Here is a 17897-nt window from a genome sequence, read left to right as displayed (position 1 = left end):
TCACGTGATAACTTCCTCCTCATTTCGGAAAATTATGATGACGCGTGCACAGGACATTTTTCGTATTCGATCTGGCAGCGCCGCTGATCACTTGTCGATCTCACGTTAGCTTTACATTCCACGGTCTTTACGAGGTAATTTTACATCTCCCGTTAACCTAACATTTGCCCTTACGCGTGTAAGGTTCGTGGTTGGAAGGGGGAGAGAAAGTTCTCGAGGCACTTCTCTACTCCCCGCGACGCAAAAACGGGATCCCCGATGCAACCCGGTATCAACACATCCCCTCTTCGTGAGAGAACCGATAGGGTGGAAGGGCTCTTCCTCGCGGGTGCCGAACCCTTAGTTTTCTCACCGGCGCTAAAGGAACTTATAAACAACCCTCTCTTCCCACGCCAATCTCGGGGAGAACTTGGAGACCGGAGCCTGCACCACTTTCAGATAATGCCGATTAATGACCTTAACATAAACAAGAGGGAACTCGTAACGGCCCTTTACCGTTTCTCGCACTTATCTTGGGAGGAATTCGGAGCCAAACCCCGTGATGTTTTCAGATAATTGATCGGTAGGCCTAACATAGACAAGGAATGCCCCCCTGCACGTGGGGATGTAGTTGGCACCAGCGGCGTTACTTATCAACGAACTTGGAGTAGATTTGGAGTACGTTTCTCGTACCGACCTCTCGGGGCAATTTCAAGCCTAAGAATCAACAACTAGGAAATTTATTCGGGATTTACGGAATTAAAAATACATTTTTGATGCCTTGCAAGAGGAAAAGAAGCAACTCTTGCACGGGGCGAGTTTAGTCGTACAAGTACCGTTGTTCCGGGGATGCTCTGCAGATTCGGTGCCGTAGAGGAACAACGCACAGAACTCCCAATGCGACATCAAGATCTTGCCGTGACCAGGGATTCCGTTGCAAGTTAGACGAAGCTCACGACTTTACCGGTGAATCGCGGTGGGTTTCATAACGGTCGGGGCAAAGTTGAGTCGAGAGGAGACCAACGACAAGATCCAGACTTGAAGTGCTCAGTTTTCTGGGCGAGTCGTTGCTAAGTACGTACGAAATTGATGCACAATCGCGACTCAGAAGGAACGTCGTGCATTGGCTGAATCGGGGAACGGCGGTCTAACGCGGTGCCGTCGCACTGCCTTCTTTGTGTCGGAAAATTCAAAATATTTTTAAATCAGAAATGCAGGACATTCTTCTTTCCAGGGTTTACTAAGGGGAAGTTACTATTTTGAAACATTTTCTGAATTTCATAGAACTATTTTGCGACAATTTCGTCGATTTATTCCCCTTTAAGCAGACTTGAAATAAAAATTCCTCCGTCGTCGACCCGAGCCTCGAATGATCAAAAGCAATAACCGAATTGGTTTTTAATTTCGATGTGGAACGTGAGTCGGCGAACATATTTGTTCTCTAGGCACCAAAATAAATATTAATTTTTCTTCTTTATGTAAGTTCTACTTTCGCATTAGGCTATATTTTCCGGGCCGACGGCGACATATATCGATAGAAGCATATTTTCCCAGGCGTTATTTTCCTTTTATTTCCGTTCGCGCTTTGTTTGCAAAGAAAGCAATAAAAGATATTATCGTTTTTCTTTATAGAAATATATGAATCCGCATCAAATATTTACCAAAAATTCCAATTTGACGAGACACTTCCGTAATTAACCTTTGTGCCCGTAATCCGGTCTGAAACCGAACGTTTGCGGCGTCCCAAAAACCCAATAAATTTCGACAAAACTCCGAATTTGCTAAGTTCGTTTTGTTTTCGCTGTTGCGAATTTTTGTCCGACTAAGTTCCAACAGGAAACTGCGGAACAATTGCAGCAGCAGGAAAACAAAACCGCAGGAGAAAGCCGCTTGTCCTGCAGCGGCATTAATTACTCCAAATCTCGGAAATGAATGTCGCGGCTTCCTTTATCTCGCCGAAGCCTGACTATTGTGCCTGTTGACTCTTCCATCCCTTAGCTTATCGTCAACACAACTTTATTTTCCTCTTTCCAGGGGGCACAAACTTCCCCATTGTCACATTAACAACGTCTTCGAGCATCCCTTATGGTAGCTGCATCAGTATAACCTAATCAAAGCGTCCGCTTTAAATAAAATAAGGCCCCGAAGTACAAAGGCTCAAATTTAAATAAAGCAAGGCCTCTGGCTTCGGAGCGTACTCCAGGAAACAAATGATATCATATGGCGGTGGCAGGGGGCTTTCTTTAAAATAAAACAAAAACCCCGATTAGAGCGTTTTCAATGGAGCCCGAGCCATAAAATGAGTGCCACGTATCGCGTACGAGGCCCTCTATTTAGCAGCTAGTCGAGGGGTTTGCAGATGATCGGTGGTTATTCATAATTTTTGAGCAGGGTTCAAATTAACGATCGGTTCTCGTTCGGGAATTAACCCTCTACCGCAAAACTTGAGGATGGAAATTATGGCTTAAATTTATGTAACACCCAAACTCGATAATGCTTAAAAGATAACAATTATCTCACGGTTATTGAGTCGTAAAATAATAGAGCGTCAAGCGCGGTGAAATGATGGAATTATCGACTTATTTCGACGGAATAATCCATTAATGGATACTTTGTTTAACGAGTACCAGTGGAGGTTCTCGCGCGGAAAGTCCCGAGAGTTTGTCCGAATTTATTAAAACTAAAAATAACCCGAATTTTGGTCTGCCTGCGTGATCGGCGGATACGAGGGACGAACCGAAATCGGGATTCCGGGGGTAATTACACGACCAAAAATTAGCAAAAAACTTCATATAAACACAGGTCGGCGAATGGACCCTCAGGGAGCCAGACCCTTTGAAAGGGCGAGTATTGAAAACGTTTTTTTTTCCTAAATGTAACCGAAACGGATGGAGATAAAGGCATGAAACTTGGCACGAACCCTCAGATTTTTGTGGTAAATTCGAGAATTTGCAATTACCGGGTTGCGCTTAGTGCCAATTTCACCGACATTGATCGGTAATAACTTTCTACCCCGTGCGGACGGGACCAGAAGTGTGTATGATCCCTCTCGAAGGTCCAGTTATATGACCACTTCTTAAGAATGCATGCCATCTGCTGGGAGCCGTGTTATTGGATGCGCCTCAACGCCAGCTCAGCAGATAAATTTATTACATAAAGCGGATCATCAAATGTGCAGTTAGTTAATGAGTTTGCTTTTTTCACGGATTAACGTAATAAAATCTTTTTTAAAAAAAGAAAATTGCCCCAATGAAACTGAAATTGGCCAAAACGAGGTGCATCCGCAAAGCGACCGCCAAGATAGTTATGGACTGGATAATCACGCTCGGACCGCCCTGAGGTCGTAGTCTCAGACACGCTGTTTTGTGTGAAAAAAAAAACAAAAAAACAAAAAAACAAAGGAAGAATCTTCCTCCAAGCTTAGCTAAGGTTTATTGATAAAAACTAAGGACTCGTATCCTAAAAACATCGATAAATACGAGGAAAAATGTGGCAAGGCCGCTAAGGTCGCTATGTGATACAAGTGGTGCCAGCTAAATGCCTAAAAAAGGGTGTTAACGTGTGACGGCAGTTAAATAAACAAAAAATTGTTTTCATCGCACGGCGTAGTTGCCACGTCGACTCGGGTTTAATAGGGCAAGCCTTAACAACCCGGATGTCTAGTATCGTTCCGAGCCGGTACCAATCCGATTTTGGGGGAAATCGAATTAATAAACATCACGTTTCAACAATCCGATGCGGCAATTGTGTGCGACATGCACATATTCCATTTCTCGCCTAAAGAAACAAGTTTGACTAGGAACGAACCCGGCAACATTGCCGAAATTTTTGCCAAGGTGCGTTGCGTTTTAGCTAAAAAATCAAATGCCAGCAGCAGCGTTGCCATTTTTCGCTCGATCAAAATTATAGAGTAACATAGCCACTCGTGCCTATTATTACTCAGCCATTGAAGGTTTTTGTGTTGCTGCTTATGATTTTGCATTTTTTTTCGTTCTATTTATCCTGCGTGCCGTTCCGCGATTATGTGCCCCTAGTGAAATTCGTCACCAAACTGGTTCCATCTAATACACTAGGTGCGCAACTGAGTTTCCGGGTTTCACACATGGATGGCGCTACCGACACGTCTAGTCGACGTAATGGCGGCAACTCTGTTTTGTTTATGGCTTAGTTGTTATCGATAACCAGTTGGAATACGAACAGTTATCGCAACGCAAAGTTATTTTTTTTTAGGAACGAAAACGTCGAGTTTTGCGCCAAATAAACAACATTTGCGGCAGACTTCGCTCTGCCGCTTTAATTTGAAAAAAAGTATGCAGCCGAAGCACGTCATTTGCTTGAGAAGGCCTACGACCAACATGCGCAATCGAAAACCACTTGTGAAGATCGATTTAAGCGCTTCAGAAGTGGCGATTTCGGCATCGAGGTTCGAGGAACGCTGCGGAAGACCAAAATCGATTGAAGACGCCGCTCTGCGAGCGTTGCTGGATGAAGACGATAGGCAAACGCACAAGATCAGCTTGCGGGTGCGTTAAACGTGACTCGCCGAGGTATTTTCAAACGTTTGCGAGCCACGGAAAGAATTCAAAAAGAGGGAAAATGGGTGCCGCATAAGTTGACTGAAAAACAGATGGAAAATCGAGGAACCACCTCCGGAATTTTGCTTTTGCGGCACAAAAGAAAGAACCTCCTGCACCAAATTGTGTGATGAGAAGCGGACGCATCTCGAGAACCCTAAACGGAAAAAATCGTGGCTGCCACCCGCGAAGCACCGACGTCGACGGGCAAATCGCTTCGGAAAGAAGACGATGCTCCGCGTTTGGTGGGGCCGAAAAGGAGTCGTGTACCGTGAGCTGTTGAAACCGGGAGAAACTGTCGATGAGCATCGCTCCCGACAACAACTAATCAATCCGAATCGTGCATTGCTCGAAAAACGGCCAGAACGGAACGCGAGACACCAACGAGTGACATTGCAGCACGACGACGCTCCGAGCCGTGTTGCACTTCCACCGTCCAGGACGCCATCAAAACGCTCGAGTGGGATCCGCTACCGCACCCGCCACACTCGTCAGACCTGGCCCCCTCCGATTTTCACTTGTTCCGATCGATGGCTTGGCTAGGGTAGGGCCACACCATGGCTTGGTAGGGCTACAGTTGGGCAATTTCGAGGACGAACGGTTCGGTACGAAGACGCGTCATTTTATCGTCGAGACGCTCACCAGAGATGTGGCAAAAATGCGTAGGAGGAGAGGGATTTTTTCGCGTAACTCTTGAAATTTTCCATTTTTCATCGATGGAAAAAATCCGGAAACGTGGTTGCGCGCCCAGTACTCCCACATCCGAGTATGTCTAGAGGCAATAATTTCCATTTCCATGGTTCCACGAGTCTCCGAGAGCCAAACTAAGATTTGCAGTGGCCTGAGCGCCATTAGGACGATTTTTCACTGCATTCTTTACCCAGCGTCGTCGGTTTCGGCTATTTGCCGCAAACTTCCACCGTTACTAGCCAGTTTAGCTGGAGATATATCGTCAAAGTTTAAAAGTATAAATTCGGAAATTGCCGCCAGCTCCCAAGGGTACAGCTAATGACGATCAATCCCGACTTCCAGCAGAGGACTCCGAACTTCTGCTTCTTGCTGCAGTATTGAGGGGTTCTTTTTCGACTCGGGTTATAGAAGCACGCCCGACTGGTCTGGTAATTAGGACGTCAGCGACATCAGAAGCGAATAATATAAAATGGTACGACTCGTTGAATGTGAAATTTTAGACTTTCGCCTTTGTCACGCCACCAGAAAACAAGCTCCTTTCTCAAATATTACTCACCGGTTTCCAGTTTGCTTATTAGGACGAAACTAGATGGAATTTTACCTTTGCTGGGTTTCCGTACGTTCTTGCGGATGCCAAGTTTGTTTTTGCCGCTAGTTAGCTGTACGCAGTGGCGGTATAATTAATTAATCAAGTTATATCTGCAGTTCGCATTGTCCGGCCAAGTCCAGAGAACAACTCTATTCACAACTCGATAAATCAGTAAGTGAAATATATATACGCGTTTCGCGAAAACTTCACATTTCGGTTCACTCATGTTAATTTCCAGCCTCGTAAATTTCTAGAAACAATGGAAGAGCCATGCCGCGAGAGCTCCCCGGAACAATCGGCCATCAAATAGCGGGCCAAACTTTTGCCCAAATCATCGGAAAACTACACGAAACTTCACCTATTAATAAACATCACCGTGCTGAATAGAATAATTCCATATACATCGTTTATGACGGGATGGATCGGATTATAAATTGGGGATGCTTTCAATGTGGAGCCGTTTTTGACCGGGTTGTTAGTGTCGCTGGCGTCAAACATCTTTCATTTTGAGGCGTCAGCTTGTCAACATCGGAAAAGGGGCTTGCGGGAGCCACCGAGGGTCGATTTCCTGCGGGGTGGAAGTTCCTGTAAATATTTGAAAATTTATCCCAGCGGAGTCGAGCCCAAAGCTGCGCTAAAAGATGTTTCCGATGACGTTCTGATGACGCGAATTAGAGTCTCGACGTGGTTACGGATCGGGTGCCGATTCCGTCGCATCGTCGAGGACCGAAAACCCTTAATTGCGTCCGTGCAGGCTCCTTGCAGGGGCGATGGCCGAAACGGTCCAGATATTGTCCCGCCCTCTGAAAATCGTACCGAAATGAATATTCGTTCGCCGCCATCAGGGTGCTCCCCTTCGCGTCGAAGGTGTTCGAAAAAAAAAACAAAAAAAAAAAGTCGAGTAATCCCCCGGCGACAATCTCGGTATTTAAGGCCGATTTAAGAGCTGCGCTGGCCCCCAGCTCTCATTACAACCCCTTCCCTTTCCCGGTGACGAGTCGATCGTAAGACGTTCCCGTCCGCTAGATTTATTCCTCATTTCTGAACTATTAATTTACTACCCGTTCCGAGGTAGAAAAAGGGGTCCTAAATTACACTCGGCTGCCCCTTCATGAACCCTGGATCCCCAAACGAGCCGCACACATCGACATAATCAAGGGCCTTATTCAAAATGTCCCCTAATTTCTCTAAACTAGTGAAAAGGCCATTGAAACCTCCGCAAGAGTTCCGCTTTAGTACATTCCGGGTTAAGGAACGCGACGAGGTGTCCGGAGCAATTTTCATAATATTCGCACAAACGGACATTGTATTTACTTACTTACGGTCACATAACCCTCTTAAAAAGGATTTCGAGGGATCGTCGACTGGTTTTGCACCAGATATTCGAGGTTAAAGTGCCGGATTATTATTTCGCTTTTATTATTACATGGGATCGAGAATAGGAGGTTATTAGGCTTTGGTTGTTCCCAGGTTAAATTTCGGGTCATTCGATGGGGGAGGTAATGACCCATCTGACGCTGTCTGTTGTGCAAAATTGTTCGGCAAACAAGGCCGTCCGCGTCAGGCCGCGGTGCGGAGGTGATAAGTCCTGTGAAACGCCCTCCGAGCCCTTAATTACCCACGGACATTAGGAAAATGTTCCTACGGAATCGTCGTAAATCCGAAAAGGAGAAATAAATTCGCATTTCTGACGCTTCCTCTTCGGATTTCGTGCAAGTCAATCGAACGAAAAGAACGGTGTTACACACGAACCGGATTGGTCGGATTCGGTTTTGGTCTATTCATTTCCTATCTTTCATCCAATGATTGATGTGGCACGACTTATTGTTCGATTTCGCTTAATATTTCCTGCTCTCACGTGCAGCAGAATGAAAATTAGTAAATTGTCGGGCTATAAATATAGCCCGAATGCATAATTTAAACGGGGGGTTGAACCGGCGTTTTTTCGGAAAATGCAATACATTGTTGCTCATTCGAGGGAAAAGGGCCCCTCTTTGTGACTCATCCGGATGGGGATCATTAAATGAAGTTTTGCGTGAGAAGTTTGCAGCGAAACACTGAAAATGGCAAGAGAAGTACGTGTGGACCTACCTAGAGAGAGTATGTCTCTCGTCCACTCAATTCGGATGAGTTTTCTCTCGGGGCTCGCACAAGCATCAAAAAGAATCATTTATACTTTTAATCACTTTTGGTTTCCGCCCTTCCGCCCAGAATTTTCCCCGGATGCATTTTTTAAATTCGTCCCAAGTCGAACTCACGAAAACGTTTCCAAATAACCACGAAAGCACTCTCTGTTCACCAAGGGCTTTCAGCCCTTCGCCCCTCTCGCTCGAGTAAACCCGCGCCCTTTAAACTATAACACGCTCGACCACAATAAAATTGTCGCAAACTTTCCATTCGTTTAAAGTTTCCTTCATTAAAAACGTCAAAAAAGTCATATATCAATGCAAGGGGCAGGGGGCTGTTTTGTTGGGGCGCACAATGCAAAACTCAAGGAAAAGTTTTTGATTTATGAATTTCATCGGCCTCCCAGTTCTTATAAATATAAATATTATCGCCCAACGTGTATTGAGGAGAGGGAGAGATGACGTGGATATCCTCCTGATAGTGGTGTTATTGTGCGAGTTCGTGGATTGATGATGATGCCTCGAAGACGTGGGAAATGTGCACGAATCGTTGTGCTGCAACAAGGCTTACCTGAGATTCCATCGTACGTCCACCATTCCTCCCAACTAACGGCGAACGAAGCTGAAAAAGAAAAAAAAAACTCGGAATCAGCAAAATCGTGCGATTTTCGTACTCTCAGCTACGCAGGGCAAATGCACAAACAGCGATATGATGTTGCTATTTATTGGCGGCAAATTTATTATTGTTCCCTAATCGACGTTCCTCCCCCTCCGGCATTTAATTTAAACTAGCAACTTCTTAAAATTCCATTATAACTAAGAACATCCCCAAACAAATTCTAATCTCCGGTAAACTCCGCATACCTCGTCTTGTAAACTGAAACGGGGCACAATGAGAGAGACAACAATGTATCCGCGGCTCGTCTTTACCGTATCAATCTAGCGAGTAATCAGGGATTTCGTTAGACAATAAGCCGATCGTAAATCATCGCTGAGCGCTGTCTCAGCATCCGTATCAAGTGAGCAAACAATTGTTATTAGCGCGCAGTCTTGCCAACAATGTCAAAGTGACGGGCGCACGTCACGGTTATCAATTTGCGCCTGTATATCCGCAACACGGACTTCTCTGAATTTGGTATACTGACGAAGGAATTGTTGTGTTATACACCTACAGGAATATTTGGTTGCAGTGGCGGACGTATAATCGGGCAATTCAGCGGTGCCCCCGGCGGTTCGACCCGCCGCTGGTTGTACAATAAGGTTATGGTGGCAATTACCTGAAACTGCAGTGTTGTCAGCGCTGCAGTATTTCCATGTGTCATTTTTAACGGGTCCAGTGACACCCCGGACCACTTGGGATTTTCCTGAATCGGTCAATGTGCACTTCAAACTTTAATGCGTCAACCTAGATTCCTTCAATTCGTGCGTCTTCATCTGCTTTTTGACCACTCCTCGTGTCTTTTATGTTTGCAGATTCCCTCATGGACGAGCCCCAGAAAGGGCCCCCGTGTTTACAAGAAGAATCTGCGCGTGTCTATTGTCGGCCCAAGTCATTTTTGGCCGGGCACTTCGTGCATGCGATGACAGAGCTCTTATGTCATACAGTGGTAAGGCATACATAATTTATAGGACAATATCGATCATTTAATTCAAAGGAATAGCAAATTCGGACCTCAATTATTGCATTTCGAACTATAACCCATTTCTGGTAAGCCTGAGCACAATCAATAGTAAACGTTGCAGGATTGTATCATAAAAACGATGTCGGTCTAATGCCGTCACGAAGCGCTGATTGTCCAGAATTTTATCTATGTACGAGTATACCGAAAAAATCGAGTCTATGAATAATTGGACGGTTGTGGTGCATTTGCATAAACAAGTGAGTAGCAGAATTAGCATATCAAAATAGCGCCCAGGGCGCGGCACCGTTATTGTGTTTCATTTCCGGCCGGCCGGCGCTCCACAAAGGAAGCAAATTTTATTTTTATCGCCCTGGCCTCAACTTACAAATTTGACTATTGAATTCGAATGGCACTGAATTAATATATCGATCAACACACGTACATTTCCATCTCCCCGCTCAGGCTCGGTCCATCCCCCATAGCAAAGGCGAAACGTATATAAAATATCACCTTTTGTTCCGGCGGCGGTAGTAAAGCAACTCCCCGTAGCCTCTGGTAGGGCGAAACTCTCATTCTTCGCATTAATATTAGATAAGCTAATTTTTCTGGGCTGCCCTTTTGCACTTTTGATTACTCGGGCCTTGCAGCGCCATTTCTCATTTTAAAGAAGCGACACTTAAGCGAATTGTTCGCAGCCAAATACATCACATGAGCACCAGGAAGATCGTGCAACATCCTCATTAATCTTGCATCTCCTTTCGACCAAAAGGAGTTCCTAAGTAATTACCGGAGTTCCTCGAGTCCGGCCGCAGAGAAACAAAGTAATAAAATAAGGGAATCTCTATTAGTTAACTTAACTAGTTACATCTGGATATTCCAGTCAGGTATGTGGAATGAAGTTAGGGTGAGATATCCAGGTCAGTTTCGGGGTAATAAACCGTGCGAACGGCAGTTGCAAGAGTTAACTTAATTACCCGTCAAGAATGCCTCGCCGTTAGCCGGGAAATGACGCCGTTATTTTGGGATTGTTTCATGGATTATTAACTTGTTATAGACAGGAACGATATGTTAAATTTATGATTTAGCGCTCCCAGGTTGAAGGTAATTAGACATAATATTTCACACCGCCGAGCGGACAAAATGGCGAAGGACAACTCCTTTTCATTAAAATCAGCGCCGCGACATTGCTTAAAAGTCCTCGATCTGAAAACGTTATAGTTTTGAACATCATCAGAACATCATAATAACTTCCAGTTGCAAATTCATTAAAACTTTCCGGCACATGACTGCAAAACCGGAATTATACGTGCGATCCGAGAGTGACAGAAGCGTTTGATAATAGTCCTTGCCCGGACAACGAGGACGCGTTCTTAAACTTATTCCCGGAAAATAAACACAAAATCCCATTATAACGCCCAAATGATCGGAAATGATTTAGAGGATTTAAAAATACGGGGGCAGCGAGAGTAGCGTGAATTATGGCCCCCTATTTCACTGCAATACCATTCACAACATTTAGGTTATAGAAAAATCCGATGTTTTTGACTGGGCGCAGATTTATGCCCTTTCCGATTTTATATTTACGTCGCTCGCCTCAAATATGTTTAAGAAAATCGCAGTTTTCGTATTGTTTTCACCCCATATCCGATTGTCCTAAAAAAGCGACTAAAATTTTATATTCCTTCGGGAAATGTTTGGAATCAAGGCGATTACGTTATTTGATCCAAGTGTAGGTTATGGGTCCGCGAGGACTCGTAAAAAATTGGAAAGATTCTTTCTTTATTGCTTTTCATTTTCAAACGCCCTCCTTCCGGGCTGCGAATGGGGCTCCGCCATCTAAAAATCCTGTTCTACCTGCATCTCGTAGGAAAATGCTGTATAGTCGAAAACGACAAAGCACGGGAGAGCGCATCGAACACGAGAAGTGAGAGCACGAAAATTTAAATTAACGAAAACCAGTTAGGAAGAAAATTAATTTCAAATTAGAACACGACCGAATCGGGAAATTATTAAAGGAACCTTCAACGCCGAAAATGGCCCTACCACTCGACACGCCCTAATTTTATTTTCTGCGTTGTCCTCTAAGCGGTTTTTGTCACTGTCCATGTCCTTCCTCAAGCATATGCACGTCGTGTATTATTTTGTTTCGCATATCATTTGCATGGTTAAACCGATGAGCTGTACGCTCGCAAAAACGCTGTACAGCTTTTTCGCAAAAGGTTTTTGTATGTTTTCGTGTCAATATCGATTCTTAGATGATTCAGTTGAGCGGCAGCACGACAAACAAGGTATTCCAAATGGGGAATAAACTAATAATCGAGTTAGCTCGAACCGAAAATTGTTCGGCAATATCTTCGTTAATTGACGAGATACAGCGCCATTTCGGTCCCGAATTTTTGCGATTTTTCGCTGCCGAAAATAATGATTCGAAAAAAGTGCCCCCGCGACCTCGAGGGAGGAATCCAAGGTCGGGTTAGGACCGTTGGACGCCGCATCGAAAATTTCAATTTTCGTTTCGAAAAATGTCGAGGGGCCTCATGTCCGAAGTCGCCTTGTCGTCCATGTAAGTCAGGTCGTCGTTCCAAAAAGTTGCTCCGACGGCAGTACGTAACAATCCTGTTCCTACAAATGCATTTTTTGCATAAAATACTCGATTCCTGTCCTCAAATGCACCGCCGTTTACGGTTATTTCACCACTTTTAACAATCACTATTTTGTGAACATTTATTCTTTTTTTTTCTTTTTTTTTCTTTTTTTCTTTTTTTCTTTTTTTTTTCTTTTTTTTTCTTTTTTCTTTCTTTTTTTTTTCTTTTTTTTTTTTAATATTTACAATCCGTCACTGACATGACATTCAGTAAATTAGGTGCGTGAAGGAGGGCTTTAGGAAAAGCTCGAGTCCGGAACAACATTATGATTCCGGCGTTATAAGATAGTTTGTGTAGTTTGTCTTGGGTTTTCCTGATTTTTCGGACGAATCTTTCTAGCAGGTGGTGCGACTTGGTTCTTTTCGATCTTCGCGTAATCGATTGGGCGTTGCGAAGATTGCTGGCCGGGTAGTTGGGGTGGGCGTCCAGTCGGTCATGGTATACATCAGCGAGACCCTACATATTTCCTCGCGGACTCTTGGGACGTTAAGGTCCCTGTGGATCGTGATTTGTACAATTAAAACGAATTTTATCGCCCATACCCGACGCGGGCAATTAGTTGATTCGACAGAAACGTCTTATTCTCGGGCAACATTGCTGTTCGCGCGGTCGATCAAAGAGGGAGCAAAGCTCTGTTGTAAACAAATGTGTTTGTAGAAAATTTTTGCGTGCCCGTATCTTATTATGCAGTCTATCAGGGATACCGCATTAGTTTCGTGTAAAATGGCAAATCGAAGAGAACTTAGTGGCGATTTAAAGAACGCTATAGTTAACGTGGCACTAAAGGGCCGCAGCTCGAGAAAAATAGGCCGAGTGACCAATAAAACACGCTCGACCATTGGGTATATTGCGAACAAATTTAAATGTCAAGGCGCTATTGAAAACTTTCCGAAAAAGCCGAGAGAGAAAAGTGATTTAATGAAAGAGAAGAACGTCTAACTCTTAAAGATGTTAAGAGAGAACCCGTGGACGAGCGTACCAGACGAATTCGTCCGACCGTCGAAAGTGCAACAGGAAAGGTTGTATCCAATCGGGCAGTTCGGCGTATATCACGGAAAAACGGATATCATGGTAAAATTCCCGGAAAGAAACCCTGCATTAATGAGATGAACCGCCACAAACGACTTCTATTTGCCCAAGAGCATGTAGACAAAGATGAGCAGTTTTGCAATACTGTAATTTGGTGGGATGGAACGGAAATTAAGCTTTTTGGGGCCGACGGCATCCACAGAGCGTGGAGGAGGGCCGACGAAGACGCTAATCCATGTAATACAGCTCCAAGTGTAAAACATTGAGGTGGGTCTCTAACGATTCGGGGTTGCGTGCCATCAAGAGGACTTGAAACTATTGATTCCACGGAACGTATCATGGACAAACATGGCTGCAATGAAATTTTGAAAAGGAACGTGAAGCAGAGTGCACAAGAATCGGGCACGTCCAGAGTTTAGAGATTCCAACGAGACGACGACCCCGAGCACACGGCTCTGCCGAGACGAAGAACGGCCAATTTGGAACGTTCCAAAGTTGCTTGAGACACCGCCACAATCCGCCGACTTGAATCCCATCGAGCACTTGCATTTCGAAAAGGAGCATCGGAAAGCATCGCGTTTCGTCGAAACCCGACTTAAAAAGCGGTTTAATTCGAGAGTGGGAAAGAATCGGTCCAGACATGCGCAGGAACTCAGTTTCTTCCATGAAAAAATGATATCGAGCGGTGACCGAGGCAAAAAGGCTTTCAACAAAATATTAATTAGTAACGTGAGTAAGAAGAACCTCTGTTCATTTTTGCATTCGAGCTGTAGCGTATGAACAGAGTCGTTGCACGAAAATTGAGTTATTTTTCTTAAATTAATTATACAGGGTGGTCATTTAGTGCGGTCTCGGAAGATTACGGCTAAACAATTTAATATTTAATTTTTTTTTTTGCGTTATATAGAACTCGACTATGGGCACATTCTAAAATTGTTTTCGTTTTATACAGGGTGTTCTAAATAAGTGAAAAATATCAAAGTTATGTTTTTTTTTTAAATAGGACACCCCATACATTAATATCGTTTTAGATTTTTTGAGAAAAATAAACGTAAGTTTCATTAAGGTTTACTTGTCCTAAATCTTAAGGATTTCGAAATAATTAATTTTTTTTTTAAATCATGCAATTTTAAAAACTTTGTTTTGAAGGAAGTTTAAACTGGAGCAAACCGAAATTCATTGCAAACCTTAGATATGAGACGTATTTTATGCCAGAATTATTAAAATTGAAATATCTCATACAGTGCGTCCAAAAAACAACATGAAAATTGCATTCTTTTTGAAAGGAAATAACTTGCTTAATTTAAATAGCACACCCCATATTTTATTACTCGAAATAAGAGATAAACATATGACTAATCAAATTATTAATTTTGCTACCTTTTCTTAAATCTTATTTTTCGAAGACAACCTGTACATTTAGGTATAGGAAGGTGTAACGATTTTTGATTAATCGTATGTTTGTCTCTTATTTCGAGTAATAAAATATGGGGTGTCCTATTTAAAAAAAAACATAACTTTCATATTTTTCACTTATTCAGAACACCCTGTATAAAACGAAAACAATTTTAGAATGTGCCCATAGTCGAGTTCTATATAACGCAAAAAAAAGAAATTCAAAATACTAAATTGTTTAGCCGTAATCTTCCGAGACCGCGCTAAAAGACCACCCTGTATATGAACGATAAAATTTGTTTAAATTATACGACCGCTCACGACGTGGTAATTGTTCAAATAAATGAAATGAACGTCAACAACGTTGCACTTGACGGAAGCACAAATCGAGTGTTTTGTTCAAAAAACGCGCGTGCACGACCAGAACTGCCACATACTGTATGGACGTAAGTGTGTCCGATTCCGACCATTGTCCGACGTTTGCTCTGGAGGTTTATTTTCCAAATGGTATTTGTGTTCAGTTTCATTTCGTTTGTCCGAGGTTGACCTCCTGCTCCAGCACAGATAACCACGTCTCATCTTTGCTTATCGAATCAAAGGCCGCATATCTCTTTTTATCGAGTGAATTACACGTTCTTTCTCTATCTCTATTTCCCTGATTTTAAGCTCCTCCGATAATGACTCCTTCGGTAACGACGCAAGCGTTGTTCCATTTAAGTCTGCAACCATTATCAAAGGCGTGCTGGCATGTGTAACCCAATAAATGTTGTGTGTAATTTTGGTGTTCTTTAACTCTCTCTTTTAAAGGTCTGAAAGGTCTTAACGCCGTCGAGTGTATCAAGAACCGGAGACTCTAGCCTCTCTGGTTGCTATCGGCGCTGCGCTTTGAGCTGGCTAGATGAAAATATCGCGGCTAAGCGAACTTCCTGCGTATAGAGCGAGCTCTATGTTCGGTGTTAATTTTAAACTTTTTTTTTTTTATTATTATTTTTTTTTTAATTTAAATTTAAACGTTTCTGCGAATTCCCGGCCGGAACAACGATACAATTACCGCAATATTTTATTATCGCCACTATCAGCCCCAGCTACAACTGAGCAATCCTAAATAGTAATTTATGTTCAGTTTTCCAGGTCTCCTGCGGGACTTTTTTAGATAATGTGTGGAATTTTGATGGAACATGCTCGAGAGTCGGTCTCTCCATTTACTGATATGGAATATTTATAGGCCCAGAGCACAAGTCAATAATACCGTTCAATTATTACGGTCCTGGGACTCGTTCCGATTCGGTTTCTCTAGAATTTTCGCTTCTCGGTGAATTTTCTCTTACCGTACCAACGGCAATAATTCATTCAATTATTGTATTGCGGACTAATTTCGGCAGGTACCTACAGAGAGGATTTTGACAATTTTCTGAGGCATTTAATTTAGGCTCGCTGCAAGAGTCCTTTATCCCTTTAATAGCGCGAGGAACGACCCATTATTCACGATCTGATGTCCCCAGCTCCATTTCTCCCCTCCTTCATTAACTATCATTTCCTTCTAATCGGAAAACTTTTTTAAATAAATTCCATGTCCGATTTCCTCTTATTTCTTTTTTCGGGAAAGTATTTCCTCACCTTTAATTTACTTCTTCGAAAATGTGTTTTCTCTGCGATGGAATCTCGAGTCGGGATAATTCGAATTTAGATCGTAATGGCATACGGGAAAATTCCAGAAACTATTGAGAGCAACAAGTTTTCCATTCGCACGTTGTTTATTGAGTACGTTTGCCACAAAACAGGTGTCACGTGTTTATTACGTCAAATCGTTCCCTCGACACAAGAGAATGTAGACAATGGAAAGGTGAAACCGTTCTTAACACTTCAAAACTAATTAATTAGCGCTCCTTATTGCGGATTGTTTGTTTTACGCCTTTGACCATCCAACCCCCTAGACCGACTAGAAATTCCACGGGCGTACGTGCGGCCCCGACTTATTCAAAAAAATATTATGCTCCCGCGGAAGCCGGAAGTGGCTCTTTAATCGTTTCGAAATTCTGCAGGAGCTACGGAGCGAGATTAAATCTGCAGAATTTCAAACGAATTCTAACCTCATTCATTGTGAAATTTGGTAATTGTCGCTCTTAATTATTTACACTGGGGCCAAACGAGAACGGACCTACGCGGCACCGAAGCCCGAGCCGCCGGACGTGCAACGGTTCATTCTCTATGGGGTTAGATAGTCGGCGTTTCTCTGTAACAAGAAACAAAATGTTGTAGCAAAGTGGGAAACTGAGGGAAAGATATTGTTATTAATTTTATTTCGCTTGTCACTTAAGGTTCAGGCGGCGTTATCGATCATTTTCCGTCATCTTGATAAATTGTGGAAAACGATATTTTGCTGAGTTTAATGAAAGTGTATCGGGAGCATCGTGTGGCAAAACAAGTTTGGAAAATATTGACGAAAGTGTCCTTACCTACCTGTGAGGATTAATGAATGGAAGGAGTTTGTAAATAACTCATGTTTAATGAAGCAGGAATTCTCAGCACCGCGCCAAACGTTTGTCTCTATGGAAAACACCGCGTTTCCACGAAAATGAGACCTAACCAAAAAACGAGCCCTAGCAGGATTTTTTCGAAGATATTTCCCTTACGAGCCCCGCTCCGAAAGCGACCCCTGTATTATAGTCGAATTCGTCAACGGCACTGCTCGGGGAATCCCCTTTCCTGCGTGTTGATACCCGCGCTGTGCGTACCGCAGGCTTGCCACGTGCAATTTCGTTCCGTTCGCATTCTTACACCATTTGACGGAACGAAAATCTGACAGTTTCCTGTGGGGAAAAGACGTTGGAGAAATGCTCAGAAGCGCGAGCGCGGACCGAGTCGACCACCGTTGTTGCTGAATTGGAAGGCATCGCATTGGAATAGATGGATCCGAGGTGTTTGGTTGTTTGTAGAGGCTGATGTGCAGACATCCTTCCTTGCAACGGCACACCCGCCAGAGGAATTTAAAGCGTCACACCACCGTCCGAGCTGGAAGGTGGTGCGGTGACCGTCGACTTCTCAGTGCATCTACTCTGGCGGCTGATTGCTGCAGGTGAAACCGGAGGGTTTGCGAGTACTCCGATGGACGTTCCGTCCAGTGGTCGCGAAAATATACGCGTTACGTGTATTCCGGCAATGGAAAAACGGCCTCTCTTCTAATCGCCCTCTAAAACAGGACGTGTTCGAGGTATTTACGTTCCGCGATGAAAAAAAATATGGGATGC

The 17897-nt window shown here is 43.6% G+C and overlaps 1 protein-coding gene across 2 annotated transcripts in view; it reads right to left on the bottom strand.

Moving 5' to 3' along the window:
• The window catches only part of LOC136344898 (carbonic anhydrase-related protein 10-like), a 67414-nt gene that overhangs the window by 33941 nt on the left and 15576 nt on the right, over positions 1-17897 (bottom strand). For both annotated transcript variants that reach the window (XM_066292785.1, XM_066292786.1), the window contains exon 3: positions 8530-8580. In XM_066292785.1, the coding sequence (XP_066148882.1) occupies positions 8530-8580 (51 nt within the window). The remainder of the gene's footprint in view (positions 1-8529; positions 8581-17897) is intronic.

Source organism: Euwallacea fornicatus, chromosome 18 (assembly GCF_040115645.1).
Source record: "Euwallacea fornicatus isolate EFF26 chromosome 18, ASM4011564v1, whole genome shotgun sequence".
Classification (NCBI taxonomy): Eukaryota; Metazoa; Arthropoda; class Insecta; order Coleoptera; family Curculionidae; genus Euwallacea; species Euwallacea fornicatus.
This window is presented reverse-complemented; position numbering and strand designations above follow the sequence as displayed.